Raw genomic sequence first — 24,992 nt, forward strand, 5'->3', positions numbered from 1 at the left:
GCGAAAACAACTCTACACCGCTTTAGATGAAAACTGACGAGAACTATTTACATTTATAAATTATAATTATTCTACACGATTAATACGACATATGAATAATTTATGCAATTATTGCATTCTTGGAGTCAAAATAAATTATTGTTGATCGATCAGATTGAAAAAAATATTGTTTACAATATAGGTACTCAAATTACATGGAAAATTAAACATTATAAATCGATCGAATATTGGGCACAAAATATTTTGTTGCTCGCATCTTAGATGGATGACAAACATTATAAACTAATAGTATAAAAAGTACCTAAATACATACTAATAAATATTATGATAGAATACGGAAAAGAAAAACTTAATCAGAATACACATACACAAGTGAGTTATTGTTATTTTTACGTTGCAATGGTATAATATTTTTCAACTAACATTCGACGTTTGTTGTATTAATTACGGGCTATTGTTTAAACTATACTATAATATTAAATACTCGTACAACAATATTCTTTCGGCGGAAAAATAAAATCGCGTGTCAATCCGAAGCGATTAGTCGTATCAAACAGAGACTTATACAGCGTAGGACAATTAAACATTACTCGCATTATATTTATTTTACCTCCCAAACAATTGAATTTATTTTTCTACTTCCGAACAAGTACTACCTTTATGGCTTTATATAACTTAATGGTTTCTTAAGCTATCGTGTTTTCGTTTTTTTCGGACATTTCGTTCGAAAGTCAACTACTGCACGTGGAACGTCTACAACACCGTCGATGCAATATTGCTGTATAATAGTATTAATATTGTTTTATGGCCGGTGGACACACACACACACACATACGCCCATCGCAAGCAAAAAGCAATTTACAGGTTAAATACGATTATACACGAAATTTTCTTTTATTTAATAGTTGAACATAATATTATGTCATTAGTCACGACAGTATATTACCTACCTATAGTAACAATACTGCGTGGTAAATAACAGCTATTCATTCCTTAAAAACTATACGAGATGCGCAATATTATGTACCTAGTACCTACCTACTATAATAATAACACGTTATGTTAGTAAAGTGTATAATGTATATATATATATTTATTATATATATATATATATAGTATATACATATATATATATATATGTCAGATACTGTAAAAAATCTATACAGTAAAACTAAATTAAATAACACGCAAAAAAAAAATAATAAAAATAACCGTGTGCGGATTGGCGGACTCAAAAACGGTATAATATCATAATATTATTTTACTCATTGCTCACACATCCGAAACAACCGACTTCGTATTAACGGTGTAGGGTACAACGATTAGGTAATAGTTTCTTATAACTTATAAGCTATCGTGTTTTTTTTCCTTCGGCATTTCACTCGGCAGTCGACTATCGGCTACCGCTCGCGCGTCAGCTATCGTCGATCCAATTACTATAATATAATATATTTATATACGGCCGGTGGACACACAAATACACACTCATTCGTGGTAATGGAGTGGGAAAAGAATCAACTATCCGCCTCAGCCCATATCATCGGTTCTGCCCCTCCGTCATTCCCGTCTCAGCTACGTCGGCCTTTTGCGGCTTTTTTTTCCCCCGTCTCCACCACACTCCGCACTACGATCCATTCGTCTATCACCCGAGTGCCTATTTCAGTCGCACACGCACGCGCACATACGCACACACTGCACTCTCAAGCCAGCGCGTATATTCCTCGGGGGGATTATTTTCTTAAAAAGCATTCGATTCGCCTCCGAGGGGGTTTTACACGCGACAAGCGGCGGCGGCGGCGGCGGCGCTCATCTCCATTTCGAGATTGAAATCGAAACCCAGTGGATTATGGCCTTTTGACAGCGCGGTAAACGCTCGCGTGTGGATTCTTTCTGAGCAGCATTTGCCGGAGATGATGCACCGCCACGCCGGACGCGAGAGAGGGACGAGCACGTTTCGGAACGGCGGCGATGGTACTGATGCGGGTGGCGGAGGGGGACAGCGAAAAGATAAACACACTACACTGCATATAACATGGTGCTAGTTAAATAGACGTTTTCCATGATATATGCATCATAAAATATTGCATAAAGTCTATATATTATACTGCTAAAGTATATTTCTATAACAAATGTCACCATTTGGATAAACATAATATTACATACACCACGGTCGAGTGAACCAAAATTAACATTTTCTCCAAAACATGAATATTTCAAATTGCTTTTCAAATAGAATCAATTATTTTTAATTTAAAAATAAATATTCCATGGTATTCCTTGCATAGTCCACGTGGAAATAATACTTTGCATAGTTTTTTCAACCCATTTTAGGCCAGGGGTAATATGAGCAGATATTTTTGTTGTCATAATCGATATAATAATTGTCTACTTAATTTACTTAAATCTTAGACTTTCAACTTGACAGTTAATTACATAACTTACCATTATACTTATATAATTATTGTTATTAATATTTTGTAAAGCTATGTGTATTATTTGTATTAATTTTTTAAATTGTAAATTGTATAATGTGAAAATGTTGTATAGGGCTCCGACCGTTAAAAATAAATATAAATATAACATAATTAACTACGTTTATTTAACTCTTTTTATTTTACTATAAAATATTGTATATTGTAACAAATTAAAATGATTACTTTTAATTTATAAGAGCGTCTAACTATGAATGTTTATATAAAATGTAATCCGTCTCATTTAAGACCCTGTCTACGCCACGGCAGCCTGTACCCATTTTATACAACGATATCAAATTTTAATGTAAGCCATTTACCTGCGAGCTTACTGCACAGAGCACATATACAATATATACGTATCATATTGTTTGTAGTTTGAACCAACCTGTTTGCTCGCGATTTTCTGTTTTTATAATATATTATCGTTCTGCCTCAAACGCAATCCATTACGCGACATTTCGATACAGACAAACCCCGAACTTTCGTGATAATTTATTATCATAATATACAATACGTTTGATAGTACCGGCGACAGTTATTACCAAAAGATAAATAACATAATATATAACGTATGGATTAATGCACAACATTTTCTATGTGCACACGTTTCGCCTGACTCATAAAAACTCAAACGTATACCAGATTCTCGGTTGATAACAGAATATAAAGAAAAACAATAATGTTGAAAACCTATATAATATATATATAAATATATATCTGATAACGTGTCTAGTCGTAAACCTAACGCTATTTCAACAACCGATATTGTGGATTTTTTGTTTTGTTTTATACATCGGGTTAAAGTGCCCAATCGTGTAACACTCAATAAAGTGACAGAGACCAAAAATAAATAAATACATTTATAAGTACGTTGTATATTTTTTTTTATTCCTACTATTATTATTATTTAACAAGGAAAAACTTTATTGTTCGTTATGTACTAGTATATGTTAGTATCTATCTACTTTACATACTACAATAATATAATATTATAACTCATGGCATAATTACAGATACTTTAATCCGTATCAGTGGGAAATAAATTGTTTATACTTTATAACAGTAAATTGTTTTTTTATTCAAAAATAATAAATTTTAAAAAAATTAACCCAAATACTATTTTTAAACATAGCAACAGTATATTTGGAATGAAAAATTATTTATTATACAAATATACTATAGTGGGTTTCATAAGAACTGAGACTCGAAACTAACGCACCTCGTAGTGTTTTTTCATTAGGGTTTCTAAAGCTAGCGTGTAATAATGCGCGGCAAATTTAAAATTGATAACGAATATTTTACACTTTTGAATTATTATACATTAATTTATTTTTTATTATTATTAACAAGATAATCAACGAATCATAGTTCATAACCAAATAATAATCAATAACCAAAAATGATAAAATTTGTTATAAAACGCGCGAAATAAAATTGTTCTATCCTAGGTTGAGAACCCCTGGTTAGGCACAAGAGCGCCAAGCGCGTTAATGTCCAGTCTCAATTCTTATGAAACCCACTATAATCGTGCTAGCATGGGTAATTCCCATAATAAACCATAACAAGTTTACAATAGGTAATTAGTTCTATGATGTGATAGTTGTTCATTCAGTTATTTTGATAATTATTGTTGATCAAACCCACTATGAAATATAATATCATGCTATAAAACGTCGCGTCGGTTTAAGCGATTTCTGGTTTGTTTCGAAGATTTCAAAATTAATCCTATCATATTTTATATTATGTAAATTATTGTATTTTCTAAGCCTCACAATCAAAGTAAATAATTATACTTATGTGAAATATATATTTGGGAATGCTGTAGATAAATCAAATTAAAATGCAATAGGAACACCCATAGTGAAACATCATAGTGAAATGTAGAGAACCTTTAATGTTTTTACCAAAAATCAAAATTACCGACTAACGTTTGGTTAAAAACGAGATTCTGTATATTATTGTTTATTATATTATATTTATATGAATGTATATATTATATACCATTATAATATAATGTATAGATATTATAGCTAATTAAAACGGAGTACCTTTCTCGGCCGAGGAGTAAAGCAAATATAATTATCTGGTAAATTATCAAATATACGATCCTAACCATTATCCTAACAATCTTCACTGCGCCTCCGGTGTACCCTAAACTGCAGCACATCGACCAATATTATTGTAATGATTATCTAATATCGCTATAGCCCCCCTATAATCTTAACGGGCACTTTAAACCCAATGTAAATACCATGTATAAGAACAATAAATTTCCTTCGTTAATTACGTGCCTACAGCATATAGTGGGTAGGTATTAATGTATTATAGTTACATGTTATTATATAGAACATACTTAACATCTTGAAATTATTTTATTCCCAAAGAAAAATATTGGTAAAGAATAAAACGATTTTATTGATACGATTTAATTTAAGATTCTGAGTGAAGCGATGAATGTATAAGACTTTTAATCACGGTTTAAGATAATATTGTATTAATTACTGGTTAACCATCGACATCTGAAAATGTGTCATAATATGACACAACTAGCAAAAAGAAAAGTGTAACACTACATACGTTAACGTCATAATGAACCGTAAACCGTATATTATAAAAAAGTATAAAATAGTATAAAAATAGTTATGAATGTTGAAATATTATTATAACCACTATTTGTTATTTTATTATAACTATTTTATATCATATAGTAATTTCGCAAATCAATTTGAATGCATTTTATCAAAGAGCGATGTACAACTAATATATTTTAAGTCGTGCTTATGATGATGTGTGCATTTTTATAATCTGTAAGATATTAGAGAAGTCCGAAAAAAATATTTCATTTAAATGAAACGTGTGCATTATTCACTGTTTAAATCTGCCAATTAAATTCGTTTGTGAGTACAATTTCATATACAGTCAGTTATTATCTTATATCATATAAGTTCATTATATTATATAATATTATGATCAAATGTTATAACAGAAGGACTAAAAGCCAATTCGCATATCAATAATTTCAATCAATGACATTAAAAAAATGAGAAAAACGCAATCGACACTTTGCAAGACGTTTCTTGTCGGTGTTTTTTGCAATGAAAATATTACGTGGTCGTTTCAACCAAATTAATTGAAAAAAAAATCCACAATATAATTCGGACGAATTGAAATTCATAATTTTTGCATAATGATATTTACTTATTCTTATAGTCGAACATTAATATCGATAAGATGAATAGAGAATACAATACTCATCAGCAGTTTTACAAAAACCAAGAACTCAGCTAAAACAGGTACCTACTTACCTAAAAATTGCAAATAAGATACTAAGATGAAATATAGTTAAATACTTCTTATCCAAAATTAATAAAACGTACATAAATAAACGTAATACGCATATGGAAATGTTGAAATATAAACTATATAAACGCTGTTGTTGGGAAAAAAGTAGATGCAAAAAAAAAGATGATGTAGGTTTTTTGTTCTTTTATTTAAACAGTTCAACAAACGAAAAAAACATAACCGTCACGGCATGACATACAGTAATTACTAATTTTACATTTTTTTTTTATTGGAGGTTAGTTTTTAAATGTGATAAGTGCAGTGTAGTGGACTGTATTTTGATTGCACATTACAATGATAACATTCTTGCTAAACATACCGGCCCCCTTGAGAGGTATTCTCAAAAGGAAGTTGAATAAATAAATAGATAATTCAAACATTAACATTAGTAAAAATGGCATAATGGGTAAGCTACAGATAGATTTCAACTGAGTACAAACTATAGTATCATAACTATATAAAATTTACATAAGGTGACACAAATTTTTTTAATTAATAACAAAACAAATAGTAGAATAATTTATTTAATTGGTGGTAACTAGTTAACTAATGTTCGATAGGCAGTCTTATGAGTTTGTTAATAGGACGCTTTAGCACCGAATCCTTTGTCTTCAGTGTGACAACTCGCACGAAGTGGTCTGCAGGATTGGGATACAACTGGAGGATCTGGCTAGAGGCCACTGAGTGGGAGCCATATTTTCTTTCTTGAGAAGGACGAGATCGTGGACTTGAAGGTTAGGCTGGGGAGTTGTCCATTTATTCCGTTGCTGTAGTGTAGCCAAATAATCTTGCGACCATTGTTTCCAAAAGGTTTGCTGCAGTTTCTGTATTCTATTCCACCTGGTGAGTCGATTGGTAGGCGTTGGCTCAGGAATGTCGACTTCAGGTAGTGGCATAGGAGCTTTACCTAACAAGAAATGCCCGGGAGTCAGTGCTGAGTAATCGGTGGCTTCCATACTGGCGGGGCAAAGTGGTCGAGAGTTAAGTTGCGCTTCGACTTGACAAAACAGTGTGTGTAATTCTTCATATATAAAGACACTATTAAGAGTTATGCGTTGGAGTATGCGTTGGAGTATGCGTTGGAGTATGCGTTGGAGTATGCGTTTACAAGATTTGATGTTAGCTTCCCAAATACCGCCAAAATCTGGTGAAGCTGGTGGGATAAAGTGCCAGTCTATCTCTCTGGGCAAACAGAAAGTATTCAGGGTTGAGTTCAATTGTTGAGAGCACATTAGTTTATACACTTCATGTAGTTTATGATGTGTACTAGTAAAATTCGTACCATTATCACTATACATTTTAGTTTGTTAGGCTCGCCTGGCAACAAAACGTTTCAGTGTGGCGATGAAGGTATCGGCTGACAAGTCACTCACTATTTCTAGGTGTACAGCCTTGGTGGAAGAGTGCTAAATATGTTTTGTACACAATTCTTGAACGTCCAACTGAGGGTTTAGTACTGAAAGGTCTGGCAAAATCAACTCCACAATGGCTGAACACTGGTGCATAATTAACTCTAAAAGCCGGTAAGTCAGCCATGAGTTGGTGGGTTTTGACTTGTCGAAATCTGTAACACTTAACACAATCCTGAAGAACCTTTCTGATGATGCTGCGCCCGTGTATCACCCAATACTTCTGCCGCACCAGAGACATAGTGAAATTGAGACCAGAATGCTGGTGGAGAAGGTGGATAGATCGTATTACCATAGTTGTATACAGATGTGCCTTTGGTAAGAGAACTGGATTCCTCATGTCATAAGGTAAACTGGACTGAGTAAGTCGACCACCAACGCGTAAGACCCCTGCTGTGTCAAGGAAGGGGCGTAGGCTGACCAGAGTACTGGATGACTTGACGGGGAGACCCAGTCGCAGCTGATGAATGTCGAGTGGAAAGCATTCCTGCTGTACTAACCGGATCCATTTTAAGTTGGCTGATCGCCATTCACACACAGTTGGTAATCCAGTTAAGCGAAGAGCTACAGGTTTTTGGCAGTTGTGATAGAAACGTAAAATGTAACAAGTGACGTGCAATAACTTACTCAAATCCGAATACTTAGCTAGAAAGATGGAGTTTAACGCGTCAGTTTCTGTGGTCACATGTGTGGTTACCTGTGGCTTACGTTCCTCTTGAAGAGTTTGATTAGGATCCTCACATTCAAACGTAGACTATGGCCATGAATTGGGGGGTAATAGCCATTGTGGACCATGCCACCACAAGGCATTCGTAATGAGTTTATCACCTGACAGGCCCCTGGAGGCCAGGTCCGCAGATTGTCCTGAGACGGGATATGCCGCCACACCGCTGATGGACACCAGGTTTGAATTTGACTCACTCGATTGGATACGAAGGTGGTCTACCGGTGTGGATCACTCTGAATCCACTGTAGGGTGATGGTAGAATCCATCCACAGGTTGACTGATTCAATGTTGATTGTAGACAGTGCCTCTAATAGATGTTTGGTCAAGGATGCTAACAACGTAGTACCACACAACTTAAGCCTTGGTATTGATTGGGTCTTAAGAGGTGCAACTCTGGTCTTAGACAGAACTAAATGTGATGATGATTCGCCGTCAGGAAACACTGACACTAGATAAAGAGCAGCAGCATAAGCTTGTTCCAAACTGTCACTGTAACCGTGCAGACTATATGTGGTTACCTGAGTATGTTCGTCATTGCAATGCCATGGTAGTTCAAAGGAACGAAGAGCACTGTAGGAAGATCGATGATCCAACCACCATTTGATCAATGTGTCAGGCAGCGGGTCGTCGCAATCCAACTTGTTCTTCCACAGGTGTTGCATAATGATCTTCGCCACGATCACAAGTGGGCTTAACCATCCACACGGATCAAAAATCCTCGCAATTTCCGAAAGTAATGAACGTTTAGTACATGTTTCACCAACCTTGGAAGATTCAACATGAAATGAGAACGTAACTCGTTGAGCATTCCACTATATACCCAATATTTTGATTGATGGATCCATGTGGTCGATCAGCGTTAGTTGAGTGGCTCTTAGTGCTGTAGGAATGTGCGTTAAAACTGCTTCACTGGCCCACTTACGTAATTCAAACCCACCTCGGGCGAGCAAGTGTAGCTTGATTGTGGCAGTAATGTCATCTCGTCCGGTCATTACCTCATCTACATAGAAATCTCGCTGTAGCACCGCAGATGCCTCAGGATGAGTTCCTTGCTCATCGTAGGCCAATTGCTTCAGGACTCGTAAAGCATGGTATGGTGATGTGATAAGCACATAGGTCACCGTATTTAAGGTATAACTTCTTATTGGACTAGATTCATTTGGACGCCAGACAATACCTTGGTAGACACGATCATCGGGGTGTACTAAGATTTGTCTGAACATCTGTCGAATATCTGCGGTAATAACATAGCGAGGTAGACGGAAACGGATTAATATGTCAATTACCTATTTCTGTAATTTTTGTCATTTGTGAAATAGTTCATTCAATGAGTTTCCTGTGTCCATTGTGCATGAGCCATCAAACACAACACGAAGCTTCGTAGTAGTACTGGATGGGTTTAAAACTTGATGATGTGGAATGAATATAATCGGACTTGGACTAGTGGACTCTACAAATGTCATGTGGTGGGCTCCCAGACAGCATTTTGTAATGATAATATTATAATAGTATTATACTAACGTTATACTAATATTATTCGTTATAATAATGTTATAATAATATTATTAAACGAAAAATTGTTGTCTGTGCTGTTACATAATCACTCATGAAATCTTTATAGAGTTGGTGTAAGGCAGGTTTGGTCTGCAGACTTCTCTCGACTTTCTTCAAGCGTTGAACAGCGAGCTGGTAGGAATTGTTCACTAGCGGTGGTTCTTTAACAAAAGGAAGTCTTACAGTGTAACGACCAGAGTAAATGTCTCAACGAAATGCTTTTCACACTGTTGGTCTTCTTTGGACATACATGTAAGGCGTGGTACCTCTTCCAGTTCCCAAAATCGGTTCACAAGTGATTCAACTGTAGTGGTAGAACACGTGACCGACTTAAACATTGATAGTTCATTGTGAGGTTTAGATAATTTTCCACATACTATCCACCCAAAGATAGAGTTGTGTAACGACGGCGTACCTTTAGGTCCTTGTATTTTACCATCTAACATTATATCCAGACTGTATTCAGCACTTATGAGTAAGTCGATTTTGTTGGGCACATGGAATGTTGGATCTGCTAACTCAACCTGTTCTAAATGAGTCCACTGTGAAACATCCACGGCTACAGTGGGTAGATCAACAGTAAGTTATCTTAAGAGACACTAAGGCAGTTAACGTCATTTGTTTACCATATTTTGTCCTAGGAGAAATATTGAACGTTGAAACTTGAGATGTGGTTGTAGAAGCATTTGATACACCATCAATTATTATTGGCTGATGCAATGTTTTTAAACCTAACCGACTTGCTAAGGCTTTAGTAATAAAATGTGATTCTGATGCAGTGTCTATTAATGCACGACATAGTTCTGGCCGTCCACTTGGTCCGTGTACGCGCACTACTGCTGTTGATAATATGACAGTTGACTTTTCTCTTAAGGCATCATGATTAACTGTCACAGTGTCTATTCCACTAGATGTCGATGGTCGTGTCTTGATAGTCAACGTGGGCACTTCAGAAGTATTTTTTTCGCCCTTAGAGTCACCAAAGTGTAGAAGTGTATGGTGTTTACAACCACATTCTTTACACGTTTTATCAGATGAGCATTGACTGGAAGATTGTGAGGCCCGTAGACAATTTATACACAATTTGGGCTTCTTAGCCAATGCATGTCACTCACTCGCTGTTGACTTCATAAACAAATTACACTGATAAATAATATGATGCTGTGAACAAATATTGCACGGCTGCTTATTACCTTGTGCCGCAGTCACAGCATGAGTTGTTGCTCGACTGTTGCATTTGTTGGTAAGCTTAGATCTGGGTGTACTGGATGATTGTAGTTGTAATAAATCTAACTCGTGTATTCTTTGCTCCATAAATTTACACATTTGTGACTAAGATGGAAACTCATAGGCAGATGATTCAATTTCCCATGCTTTTTTGAGTTCATTTGGTAAACGGGATGATATAAGGTAAATTACAATTGTATCCCAAGACTCAATGGGTTGTTTTAATACTTTTAATGCTCTAAGATGTTTATTTGTTGTATCAACCAACGCCTTCAAAGAACTAACAGCTTCATTCTGAATGTGTGGTTGATTGAACAAATGTTGTAAGTGTACTTGTAGAATAAGACGTTCATTATCATAACGGTTTGTCAACAAAGACCAAGCCTCCAGATAATTGCTACCAGTCGATGATAATGATGCAATTACATTAGCCGCTTCTCCTGATAAACATGATTTTAAATAATGCATTTTTCTGGTGTTGTCAATGTATTTATTATAGTGAATAATAGATGAAAATTGGTCATGGAAAGCATACCAATCTTCCAATATTCCTTTGAATGTAGGCAGGCTCATGGGAGGTAACCTGATGGATTGTTGCCCTTGTTCGCTAAGTGTATTTTCGTTTTGAGGTTCGTGTGTAGTTTGCCTTAAGTCTAATGTACCTTGCAAAATCCCCTTGATTTTAATGAACGTCCGAGATACCTCTTCCAAGGCGCCAATCATAAAATCAACCTCGGAGTCCTTGACCAGCAAGAACAGCTCATCGTGTGCATTTGAATACATTGTAAATGCACTTTCTGTAAGTTCTAAATGCTCTTTTATTTCGTGACACGCCAGACCCTCCATTGTCAATGTGGTGACCATGTGTAACCTTTTCCTTATCAGCTTTTCCTTGTTTGAGAGAGTTTTTCGTAGAGTTTTCAACTTCTCCTCCATCTTGAAACAATTATGTCAATACAAATAGACGAAAAGCCGATTACGCGATTGTAAAACGAATGTAACGCGCACGACACAGACGGAAACGCGAATGTAACGCGTACGAAACCGACGACCGATGTATACACGAATGTAACGCGCACGACACAGACGGAAACGCGAATGTAACGCGTACGAGACCGACGACCGATGTATACGCGAGTGTAACGCGCACGACACTTAGAATATTACCGTCGGATACGCGAATGTAACGCGTACGAGACCGACGACCGATGTATGCGCGAATGTAACGCGCATGAATCTAGAATTCATATCCTACTCGAATTTACCATTAAATGTTGGGAAAAAAGTAGATGCCAAAAAAAAGATGATGTAGGTTTTTTGTTCTTTTATTTAAATAGTTCAACAAACGAAAAAAACATAACCATCACGGCATGACATACAGTAATTTTACATTTTTTTTTTTATTGGAGGTTAGTTTTTAAATGTGATAAGTGCAGTGTAGTGGACTGTATTTTGATTGCACATTACAATGATAACATTCTTGCCAAACAGCTGTCAACGTTTTCATTATAAAATAATAATAACTCTTCGTAAATCGTCCTCCTCGCCTGAACGATTCGCTATATGATAATCGGTGAAATTCGGTTAAATAAAATATTCTGGGGTTTATTTACCAGTGATTCTAACTCACTTAAATTAATTGTCCCATAGTTATCATGTTATGAGAGGAAAACGCCGTCCGACATTCACAAACTGTTTTAATTATCATAATAATATTAAGATTTATAATATTATTATTGTTGTGAATACATTACATTCGTTGGCATCGGCGCGACGTATAGGCAATTTCAGTACAACTACGTGTGCGTGGATTTTGAACGGTATTCTACGCTTTTCTCGACAAGTGAATTTAACGCTAAAGTTACTTTTCATTTTTCAATAACAACGACGACAGCAAATTAACGGATTTCAAAATACGCTACAGCGGAGTGACTATATTAGTTATGGAGAAAATCGATTAACGGAGCCTTTTGTATTCATAATATTTTCATTAATTTTCAAAAGTTATTTTCGAATTGTGATATAAATACAATTACTTCAAATCGTTTAATTATACTATTAACGGTCATTATTCTTTTTTCTAAACGCTTGTGATTCACGATAACTAAGATAATTGTGAAATATGAACACGTAACGATAATATTATATACCTACATTAAAAATTTAATTATATTATTATGATATTTTTAGTATAGGTAGTTCTATAAATTCCCGAATAAGTAAGAAATGAGTTGACATGTTTATCACTAAATTATGTCTTATAGAATTACATATATAAAACGAATTCAGATTTATATTTTACTCTAAGTATTTGTAATAAATAACAATAATTGGCAGCGTATATTTTACATTGACTATAATATAATATGAACTACACAAAATGGAATCATTAATAATTGATAGTTTTATTTTATGTATTTAAATTTTAAATTTTACCCTAAATTACATAAATACATAATATGTTATTATAATTAATTTTTTAATGATAAAAAAAATTATTACAACAATATTATGTAATTTATATTATACTACATGCTAAGTTCCACAGTGTGATGTTCTAAACGAATAAGTTTATTTTTTTATGGTATTTAGAATATTTTAATTATTTTGGCAAAATCACGCATCTTCGACCAGTCAAGATAAATCTGTCACTGGGACTGGGGCATCATTAACATTTTGTCCCTCAAAAAGGTGTCATTTTACATTCAATTTATATTTGTGTTTAAATCGCATTAAAATGAGTTTTCACCGAAGTTGATTTATTGCTAATGGCATTTTCTTTTTTCTTATTATTATTTTATACGCATTCTGTTTACTTTAATGGTTCTTAGATGCACACCATCGTCATTCTTTATCGCCTCCATTTTTAATGGTAATAGAAGAAGTCAATTTAACTGGTCTATAAAAAATAATATATATATATATATATATATATATAAGAAGAAGAAAAAGAAGAAGGAACGAAGGGTAACCCGATTAGAAGTTTACGAAGTGCTGATAAGCCAGTGCTGACAGTGATAAAGTGGTTTCGAGTGATTTATCAAGGATCCGAATTAATTAACGTATAACGTCCTATCGATTAGCATCGTCAACGACAAGGAGGCCCAAGACGGTTGTGTAATCTATACATACCTGGAAATTATTTTGGTTCTATATTAGATGATTTTATTAAGACAATGCCATCTCGAACTATTAACGATACGAGAATTAACGAAGACTCTATGTAGATTATAATATTGTTCTAGCACAAACAATCGAAATAAATGTGTATGGGCTTACGTTAGTCGTCGGATATTATATTGTCGATGAGAGAATTGTTTTATCTTATTCTGGAATTAGAACCAGATTGGTTTGATTGCAATATAAAATAGATATCAGACATTAATACATTATAATATATAGATTATTCAAGTTGAACAAACAATATTATGCATACAAGCTGGGCTTTGATCCGCTATTATAAGATGGTGGTTTAATATGTTAATTTTAAATTTTACAGCAACTGAAAATATCGATTATGAGTGGAGCTATTGACTTATTAAAATATATTTATGCTCATTTTGATTTTAATTATAATTTCTTCAAAACCTATATTAATCAATGATTATATTTTTTTGCTTGTTATATAATATTATAGTAGTGTTTAACTGTTGTATATATTCAATGATTCACTGTAATTCAAAAACTATGTGAATAAAAAGCACGGTTTACCTCCAAAAATACAGCTAATATTTTGTGATTTTTTGTTGAGTTTCACTACTTTTTCAGTAATTTTTAAGGTATTTTTAGTTTAAATAATTACATTTATTTTTCGCTATGTTTTTTATATATTTAATTTTTATTTCAATAAGAGGATTGTTAAAAGTTGGTTGACATATTTATTCAAAAGCAGAATTGCAAACAATAGGTATTATAAAGTTTAAAAAAAAAAATTATATTTTATCCAATTTACATTGTCAATGATTCAATAATATTAAGTGTCCACATTAATTTTTTATTTAAAAAAAAAATACTAAGTGTATTACTTTCCATATCATATTGCTTGCAAAATAGATGTCTCATTGAATGAAAATTGACATTATATAATAATATGTGTCTCGTTGTTCAGACATAAAAAAATATATATATTTATTTTTGCATTTTCTTTGTTACAACTAAAGACCGGGCTGTTTTATACCATTTGGAAACTCACTCCATATAAATAACTTTTAGAATTGTGCGTGTAACCCAAAATAACTTGGACGGACGACTAACGACATTCATTTGCCAACTATGTACAAATAAAAGTACATTTATTTATGTAAAAGAAAAAAAAGCACAAAGGAAAAACTTGACATATTATATTTTTTAAACGCTTATGGTTGTATTAAAAAAAAAAGGAAGCAATATCGTTATTTGTTTGCTGAATCAGATACAATGAAAATTGTGCGTTTATATACACAGGTATTTGATATTAATAATTGCCATCGTTATGAGAAAATTGTTTTCCGTTTTGTCTGTAGTTGTCTGCTCGGTGATAATGATAACTAACAATGTCGTTTTCAATTGGACAGACACATATTATTATAGTGACGATTGTTGTATGCATAATGAGACGTCTGTTTGTCATTTTATATGCAATTGCGCAGTACCCTTTGTGTCATAAAAATTGCTCTTACAATATACTTTTGTGGTCTATTGTCAAAAAAACCTTAGGCCTATTTGTTTAGAATTGTTCCCGAAATTCGTCACATGTATGTATTCAAATGCATTAAATGGTGGTTATTGGTTATTATTTATTATTGGTTAAATGCGCTAATTTCAGAGTTATAGATAATGAAAAAAGAATAGTGAACTATTTTGGTGTCTACTTACTTAATAAATAATATATATTTATTTTTTTTTGGATGAGGATAAAACTTATCTATATTATATAATGCGTAGGTACAAAAACGTTTTCTGTGCATTTTGATATATTTTAAGATGATATAAAAACTGCCAAACGTTATACTATAATAAGTTACAAAATAACGGTTGAAAAACAATTGAAACATAAGGCACAGGTTATAAAAAAACTATTAATACTTATTACTAACAATTTTCAACTAATATACGCATCTTTTGTATAGTTCTACAATCTACATTTAATAATATGTTGTTTTTATTTAAGTTCGTTTTTCTTTGATTTTGGGTTGAGTTCTGCTAACTAATTATCATAAAGTTATCGTGGTCATTATGTACCATATATGTATGTATATTGTATATCATCAAAAATATCACCATATACAATATACATAAAAGTTTTTGCAGACTTTTGATTATCTTTAATTTACACATGTTGTGTCGTATCGATTTTATACCATTATTGTTTCACCTAAGGGAAGCTTGCCGTTTATATGTTTATATCCTATCGACTCAGTTTACCTTTTTCTGTTTTCGGCATTTATTCAGCTACATTGTTTCAAATTTATTATCAAAAGATAACCGGCAAAGAAATTACCACTTCATTAAAATACGCACATGTCACATTTTAAATCAATAACCATAATGTATAGGTATACAAGTATATTAATGATTCGCGAACGAATAAAATGTAAGACTTCTGCAAATGCATTTATAAACAAAAAGACGAAAACATAATCGCCCTTTAGCAAATTAATGAACTGGATTTTTTTACATCCAGTTTAGTACAATGGCAGTGGCTTTTAATTTAAACGTATCATGGCATCCATAAATTACTCAATAACACGACGTTTTTGAAGGCACTCTTTAGAAATAATTAGACATATTTTGGATATTTTGGAAATTAACTATTTGGAATATTATTATAGTATTAAATACAGATCCATATATGTATAAATACATATTTTTCCAATGACGCGTCCGGATATATTGTGGTGCTCTAAATATCATCATAAAATATAAAATAAATCATACTGCCAAGAGGTAATGTGTTTGTTTTTTTTAAAAGGTAATACAATAAATCACAGACGTTGTTTGATGAAATCATTATACGAAAATACTCATAAGAATGAAGATTACTAGCTATGTCCATGTAGCTATTTCCTAATAAAAACTTAACTACCTAATAAAGTCACGCACCGATGTATTGATTGGGATGTATACGATACAATGAACACTTAATTTTAGCTCTCAAAAAATGTTCTTGTTTCATTTTTATTTAAAAATGTTATATTTATTTAAATTAAAATGATAAAATAACTATATAATTTACATTTAACACAAATAATGATGTGAAAGGTTCACAAAAACAGTTAATCAGCGTCGAAGAATACAATTCTTAAATCTGCTGTAAGACAGTAAAAAGAATCGTCTTAGGTAGGTAGTGCAAAATAAAATAACGAACATTATATTATATACAGACTTGCAGGTAGGTATCATAATATTATTGGTTTTCACGTTTTATTGTTTGTTTTGTAAAATATACTTAAGAAACCTATAACTTTGGCATGTGGACGTAAATTACCATCATCAAACTATTGATATAGTTATAAAGTACAATATGAAAATGCGAAACGTGTAGAAAGTACATGTATTAAATTATTAAAAAATAACTAAAAGTATTGAAAAAAAATGAAAAAAAAATAAAACTTGAAATTAATCAATATGTCCACTCAATCATTAAAAAAATAATTACATCTAATTATTGCATTTTAGCTATTTAATAAAAATACAATCGGATCGGTTGCGTTTAAAATTATCTATAATTATTAAGAAAGTATGAAATGTTAACATAGGTTAATATATAACATATATGCGGAAATGGTGCTTGGGAGGAAGGGCCCCCAATTAACCTCCCCAAATATCAAATAGCCTCCCAAAAATAAACATTTTTTTAGTTGTATAGGATCGAGCCACCTCCCCTCCCCCATTCATATTGATGTTAAAAATTATAGACTCCTGAAATTTGAATTGATTTCCACCTATGTTTAGGTGTACTTCAAATATGGTCGTGGAATGAACAATAGTAAATTTTCAATATTAACACTGAATGAAGTCATTGAAATAACAGGGATTATTTTGCAGAAAATTATATTTTAAGAAGAAAAAAGTTTGGAGGTGTTTTTAGTGCACTTTGGCTTACAATTGTATTAAATGCGATTCGATTTACTTTAGTATGCACATATTATATTATTATTACAGGCGTATATGGGGTATATTATAGTGAAATAGCATATTATGTTTATTTTACCCAAACTCGTCATTATTTTGAAAATTGGATTCTACAATATGTTTTCTCGTGTAGCTTTTATATTGTTTAGATTTTACGATATACGGAAACAACATTCCACATGGTGGTAATGTGTTCCACATAGAAATTGAATTTATACTAGTTCCGGCACGAGTATTGGAAAATTATTCAAATGTGAGGGAATATTCGACGAAGGGAGAAACGCGTTTGAACGATTATGTACGTAAACAGATCTATATGCACATTTGACGAATTTCCGTGCAAAATTACATCCAGGAAGTGAAAATCCAACGGACGATCTATCATTACACCATTCCTATATACGCGGTCGTGACATCTAATAACTTGGAGGTACTTGTGATTTTGAAATACTACAAAATTATAACTCAACAACTCCCCGGTTAATAAAATAGTCATTTTAAAAGCAACAGACCCAGCTATACTATTGGAATTTGTAGTAAAGTGGTCGGATTAAACAATAACATGGTCGGTATAATATTATTATAATGTGTATATTATATACGTGCCTGGGGTAAGATATAGGTTATATGCTTTTTATATCGAAACCTAGTACAAACCGAAAACTTTTGAAACTAGTACTGCGATACAGTGGCGTTATTTGGGGGGGGGGGGGAACAAAGTGGGCATTTGCCCCTGTCTGATTTTAAAAGCGGCCCGATGGGCCCGGTGCCCAGTTGTCGCCGTTTTATCCATTACTATATTTTATTAGCACGAAACATGCCTATTTTATATCATTTTCAGAAAATATTGCGGTTTTTTTTTACCCATTCGGGCCAGTCTAAACCTTTGCCCCCCTCTATTGAAAATTGAAATGACGCCATTGCTGCGATATCTGCAACGACATATATGTAGACATAACGAAAATCGAGCCTTGGACAAATATTATCAAAGCATAATGTAGGAAATAATCGTGTTAACAATGAATTTAAGAAGACAGAAATCAGTCTAATTTATCTATACAAATTAATTATTGTATTAATTCTAGAGTATAATATTATATAATAGAACTACTAAAATATATATAATCCTAAATGCTAAATTAAACTTTTTTTTGGACGTATGTTATAATAAATGTATAGTACTAGATAGTGAATTATGACTAAAAAAAAAGTGATACTTGATATTGTGGTGGAATTCGGGGACTCTAACACATATATATTTTCACCTATGCAAGACACAGAAACTTTAACTTTAAGGTTTTAAATTAATGAGCCGGTATTTCTATTTTACGTTCAAAAAAAACTCTCGAGTTTTTCCAGTTGATTTAAAAAATAATATGCTAAGTTTATGTGATATCTGTTAGAAATTATAATACATGGTAAATAATATTGATTGTGTATAGTAAATTAAATTAATAGATTAAAAATTATAATAATAACATAATTCGCATCTAAAACCAACTGCAGTATTTAAAATTTATAAAAAAATTGAATGTGCAGTATTTTTATCGAGGTTTTTTTTTCCGTTCACCGTTAATAATGTTGGTATATCAATCATCATTACATTTACTAGAAGTATTAAAGTATAAAAATTTGGTGCATGGTGGTAGACGATAGTAGTTACATAATATTATATAATAAATACGCAGTGAATTTGTTTGTATAATATATACTCAACTTTTAATAAGCATCCGATGTAATAAAATTTAAACGGAAAATTGTAGAAACCTATTCACATTATAATATATTTTGTTTATCTAGACAAGTTTTATACCTAGAGTTAATAAATTATCAACACACGGTGTCCTTTTTTAATTATATATATACCTATATATAATATATTATGTGCGTTCGTTATTTGAATTTTCTTTACCCTTTTATTGTGGAGTGGAATAACTTTTTCACACCGAACAACTTCCATGAACTTTTGAAATTACACAGACTTTTATCGAAAGATACAAATTATCGTGTTCAACATTGGAGGCAATTTATAGAGAGAAAATCGTAGAACATTTAATATCTTATTTTTTTGTTTTTTTCGTTTAACCAATTAACTCGATTTTGAAATAATACAAAATAAACGATTTTGTTCGAGTAGTAATAACTAATGTATTAGTTTATGCAGAGAAAGACCCAAAGACCGTATACATAAACCTAGTACATTTACTCGGATTTACCCTATTGGATTCGACGTGATTCCAAGAGAGATATTTCAAAAATAATGAAAAAAATAAAACGATAACTTTTCAAAAGTGAACAACCTAAAATAAATGCATTATTATGTCGCGAAAACTCAAATATATTACATACATATTAATATCTGATTACCTCAGATATTAAATATTAAATACTTAAGTTATTAAATCAATTCATTTTCTTGGGACTTTATTTTGACGACGTAAAAAAAATAAATAATAATGAGGAGAAGAATTAGAAATAAAGACCCATGCGGATGACAAATGGATTAGCCATAATCAAAACTCTGAAGGTTGTTACTTAAGCATAGCAAATTCAGGGTCTCATAATAATATTATAATATATAGGAACTTCAGAGTTCTGCATGTACAGATGGCGTGTATTACTGGTGTACCGTTAACCGAACAAAGTGATTTCTGTAGGTGGTGTTGATTGTCACACGATAATTACACAACGGGTAATTATAAATCACGGTGTAAGTGTCTCCCAGTTTGAATAATACATAATATAAAAAAAGCTCCTCGAAACTTTATGAAAAATGTATGAATCGTTTAGTACAAGTAAACAGAAAAATGTATAAGATGCATTAAACGCTTATTGTATGATATTTTGTTTCATTATCTCATCAATTAAAATAATTAATTGAGTTTGAAAAATATTGTCTTTTTGTGCAATAAAATATTTGGTTAATTCAATCATAATAAAAAAAAAACTGCCATTTGTTTGATGAATACGGAATTATTTTTTTATTATTATGTATATTGCACACAGCAGCATTTATGTATAGCATTTATTTCGTATGCTCCTAGCGAGCGAGGAAAGTCATAAAAATAAATACACTTATGCGATTGTTTAATCTGTATCATATAAATATTTACAATGGGTGCTTAAAATATTGCAGTGGAATTAGTTTCAATGTTAACAACAAGTTTCAAAACCATTGTAAGTAGATACATATACCAATACAACACGTGTATATACATACAAAATGTATCAAAATATTATAAATTATAGGTAAATTGAAAAATATTCCTCAATAGTAATATTAATGTTTATTTGTCTTGACAGAGATTTCTTTCGAGTTCTATTATTCTAATTATAACAAATTTTATTTCTTTTAATAATAGATATTTTGAAACATGCAATTTTTGCTAATTTAATCACATTTTCCCTTCAAAGATGATTTTCCGCCAAACAAAAATAAAGCACGTATATCATTTCAATACAAAAATCCACTTCATTCTGCTTGTGATATACAATCACAAGTTAGTTTATGTATTGTTACGCCACGGTTTATTCGAATAAAATATAGTAACATAAATACTTACTTCAGCCGGAAACGAGTAACCCTGGATTTTATGTTCGGACCCGAGATTGTTATCAGTGCCGAAGTGTATGTAGAACTCTTGGAATTGATAGCGATAAGTCAAAGGACCTTCGGTGATGTTCAAAACGTATTTCGACTCTTTATCCACTCTGAACACCAATGACTGTCCAGTATTTTCGATTGTTCCACTGACCTGTATTACGCCAACCAGATTTATTATAAGGCAAATAACGAACGTAATTATTCAAATAAAATAAAATCCAACAGAAAGAGATTGACTAAATCTTTTTACATATTTCATAAGCGTATCCCACCTACCATAATATGTTATGATTTTTTAAAAATTAATTTTGAAACATAATAATGCCTGTTGTTATCAGTAGATATATTATTTATTTATACACGTGTGTGTGTGTGTGTGTGTATCACGTGGGTAGAAAAAAAAGTGCCAAAGAGAACAAAATTAATATAGTCGGCTGAGTTATCAAGACGTTATATTATACTTTGACATATTGCTTTCCGTTTCAAAATCCATTTTTCATAAAAAAAAAAATAAATAAAATAATAATAATACGCGTAGGTATATCGTATACATCATAAACCATATTATATCTATATGGTTCTAAAGTATATAATATATATATGAAATGTGTACATCTTGAAAATCCTGATTCCAGACAGATTTTATTATTTTTCCGTCAATCCTTGCATAATATTCGGGAATATATATTTATATATAAAAATAACTCTGCTGAATACGATATTGCTGTTAAATTGAGCGCGGTAGCTACAAAAACACGACGGCTGTACAAAATAATATATAAACATATGCGTTTACTCTCACTTTGTCTTTATCGATGTGAAGATTTTTCAAAAATGGATCGAACAGCAGTTTATCCGGATCAATGTCAATCGGAGATTGTCGTTTGCCAATCGAGCATAACTTCCACAGCGGGTTCAAAACGCCCCAATATTTTGGCCCTGAAATAATACATTATTTATAAGTATACACAGTCTGTATTCGATATAAATGTGGTATTCTATATAGTGACACCCCGTACACCTAAGGGTAGTCCACCTCAAAATTAATTATACGACTATACAATATCAGATTATAGTTTCCGACGTTGCAACTTGTAATTTTGCGCGAGTATAATATATAGTATCTTGTTTCATAATCGTAATTGCGCATTTGTATAGTAACATAATTACATTTTTTTAAATCATTTGGTAATTTATATTTAAAAATATACTGTAAATATTTTTAAGTTTATATACTTTTGTATTAGGTATATTTTACAAAATATTTTACGCTATAGATAAGTACTTTGTATTATGAATATTATGTACCTAATATCTAGTTGTTATAAAAACGAATACTAAACTTTAGCTCAATTGCAACTACAACCAACTCATCAACAACTATTCTATTATGTTATTTCGGAACTGTACTTGTATCCTTAAAAGCATCAGTGTTTTTAAATCTAAAAACTACAAACTTGGTAAACATTTTATTAACTAACAACGTTAAACAAAATATTAGCTAGTATAGCATGGACTATACTTTTAATATTTCAGGTAATTTATCAAAATAATAATAATATAAATATATAATAAAGTAAGACTGATTGTTTTATTCTAAATTGTTACGAAAAAAAATCACATTAATTTTCATAAAATAATTTATATATACTCTTTATAATATTGTATATTATGTAGGTAAGTAAAATGAAAAAAAAAATCGCTATACTCGCGTCTCTTAACTTCCACCGAAAACCCATTTCCGTGTCAGTGAAACAAAAGCTTAACATAGTTATTTTGAAATTACACGTCAACATTAATTCACGTTTATTTATATTGTTCTCCTTTGTGTAAAGTCTAATATGACGAAACATGATCTACTGTTCATTAAAGTTCCCTGGTGATACTCTCAATATAATATTAAATAAGCAATACGATATTACTCAAATAAATTTCGGTCATTATTCACACAATAGTTTCCTCTAATAATAATACGATAGAATTTTTTTCTAAAATAAAACATAAGTTAATAGATTGTATGAACAAATTATATCTAATATTTCGATAAATATTGAACATTCGCGGTATAAAATTATTATTTATTATCACTACTCATTACTAGGTATTTAACGATGACTAAATGTATTTAAGCGTAGGCACACACCAATAGGAAACATGAATAATACTAATACAACTTAAATCGAGAAACATTGAATTTAATAAAAATTAAAAAATGTATTACAATATATTATATAAATCATGGTTACGTTGTATTGAAGTTTGGAATTTGAGTAGAAAAGCCACCCGGCAATCAGTATCAATACTCATGCATTTAAACCCCACTAAGTAAAATGTATACGTTTTACCTACGTATATAAAATATTTATTTTCGATTTTGGGTGGAGGGATGAATTTATGGTTTTTACAGTCATGTGTGTGTGTGTGTGTGTGTGTGTGTGTGTGTGTGTGTGTGTGTTTTTGTATGTGTATCTAAAGACAATTTTTATAAAAGAAAAATATCTATAATTTGGAAAGTGCAATTTTCTAGTAGAAATTCGTTGCTATTTTTGGGTGGTGAAAATGAGTAAAATATCTAAACTTCTTAGAACTTTTCAAAATAATTGGGATGAGCAAAATACTGTTTCCAATGACCATAATAGAATCCCAAGGGCAATATGTTTGATAATAGGTAGATTGATTGAAGCAATGCATTAATAAATCCAGTGACAATAGTATAACCAAACGTAAGTGACTTTGATTTGTCATTGTATTTCCATTAGTTACCTTCTAAATAATTAATTAATTAATAATTTATAGAACCATTAGTATAAGTAAAAAAAAATCAATTTCAGAACGTTTAGACTATTATGTTACTGCTCTTACACTGTTACAACATAATATGATAACGTAAATTAATAATAACGTCTTCGTTGACCATCACAATTCTACATTACTGTACATTTCGTATTGGAGTTTTTACTATTTTACTAAGTAAATAAAGCCTTGATTGTAAAAATAGCAGACAATTTGACTGCAATTGTAGTTTAAATCCCTAAGTTAATAATTACATTTCGATGGCTTTATGACTTATGAGCGACCATTTTCTCATCATAAATAATGTGCCACAAGCAATTATATGCCTGATCAAAACTAAAGTAGTTTTGTTTTAAGAACAAATATTTTTTTTCAATGGTTTTCACTTTCAGTTATAAACGCGTTCAGCACTAAATGTGTTTACGAAAATTGTTTTATAGCTAATAAAAAAATAAATGGTAATAACAACTTTTCGAATAAAATAAAAAGTGAATAATACACAAAATACATTAAATACAGTTGGCGCTGGACTGTTACAATTTAAATAATAAATGATCATCGGTTATGTTCTGTCAAAGAATTTTGTATAAAAATTAAAAAATTATCTCTTCGTAATTATATTTCAAGACAACGTTTTAGAAAAAAAAATTATATACCTACATTACAATTTTTTCATTTTTTCCTTTTCTCCAATCATTGATTATTGAATATACTTTTAATTTCATACTCCTAAGAAGAATATTTTCCCG

The 24,992-nt window shown here is 31.6% G+C and overlaps 1 protein-coding gene across 4 annotated transcripts in view; it reads right to left on the bottom strand.

The window, feature by feature from the left end:
- The window catches only part of LOC100159868 (carbonic anhydrase-related protein 10), a 124,520-nt gene that overhangs the window by 53,318 nt on the left and 46,210 nt on the right, over positions 1–24,992 (bottom strand). For all 4 annotated transcript variants that reach the window (XM_029487622.1, XM_029487621.1, XM_029487623.1 and 1 more), the window contains exons 4-5: positions 22,253–22,389; positions 21,410–21,601 (exon numbers count right to left, since the gene is read on the bottom strand). In XM_029487622.1, the coding sequence (XP_029343482.1) occupies positions 21,410–21,601; positions 22,253–22,389 (329 nt within the window). The remainder of the gene's footprint in view (positions 1–21,409; positions 21,602–22,252; positions 22,390–24,992) is intronic.

The sequence above is a fragment of the Acyrthosiphon pisum genome, chromosome A1, assembly GCF_005508785.2.
Source record: "Acyrthosiphon pisum isolate AL4f chromosome A1, pea_aphid_22Mar2018_4r6ur, whole genome shotgun sequence".
NCBI classification, from domain to species: Eukaryota; Metazoa; Arthropoda; class Insecta; order Hemiptera; family Aphididae; genus Acyrthosiphon; species Acyrthosiphon pisum.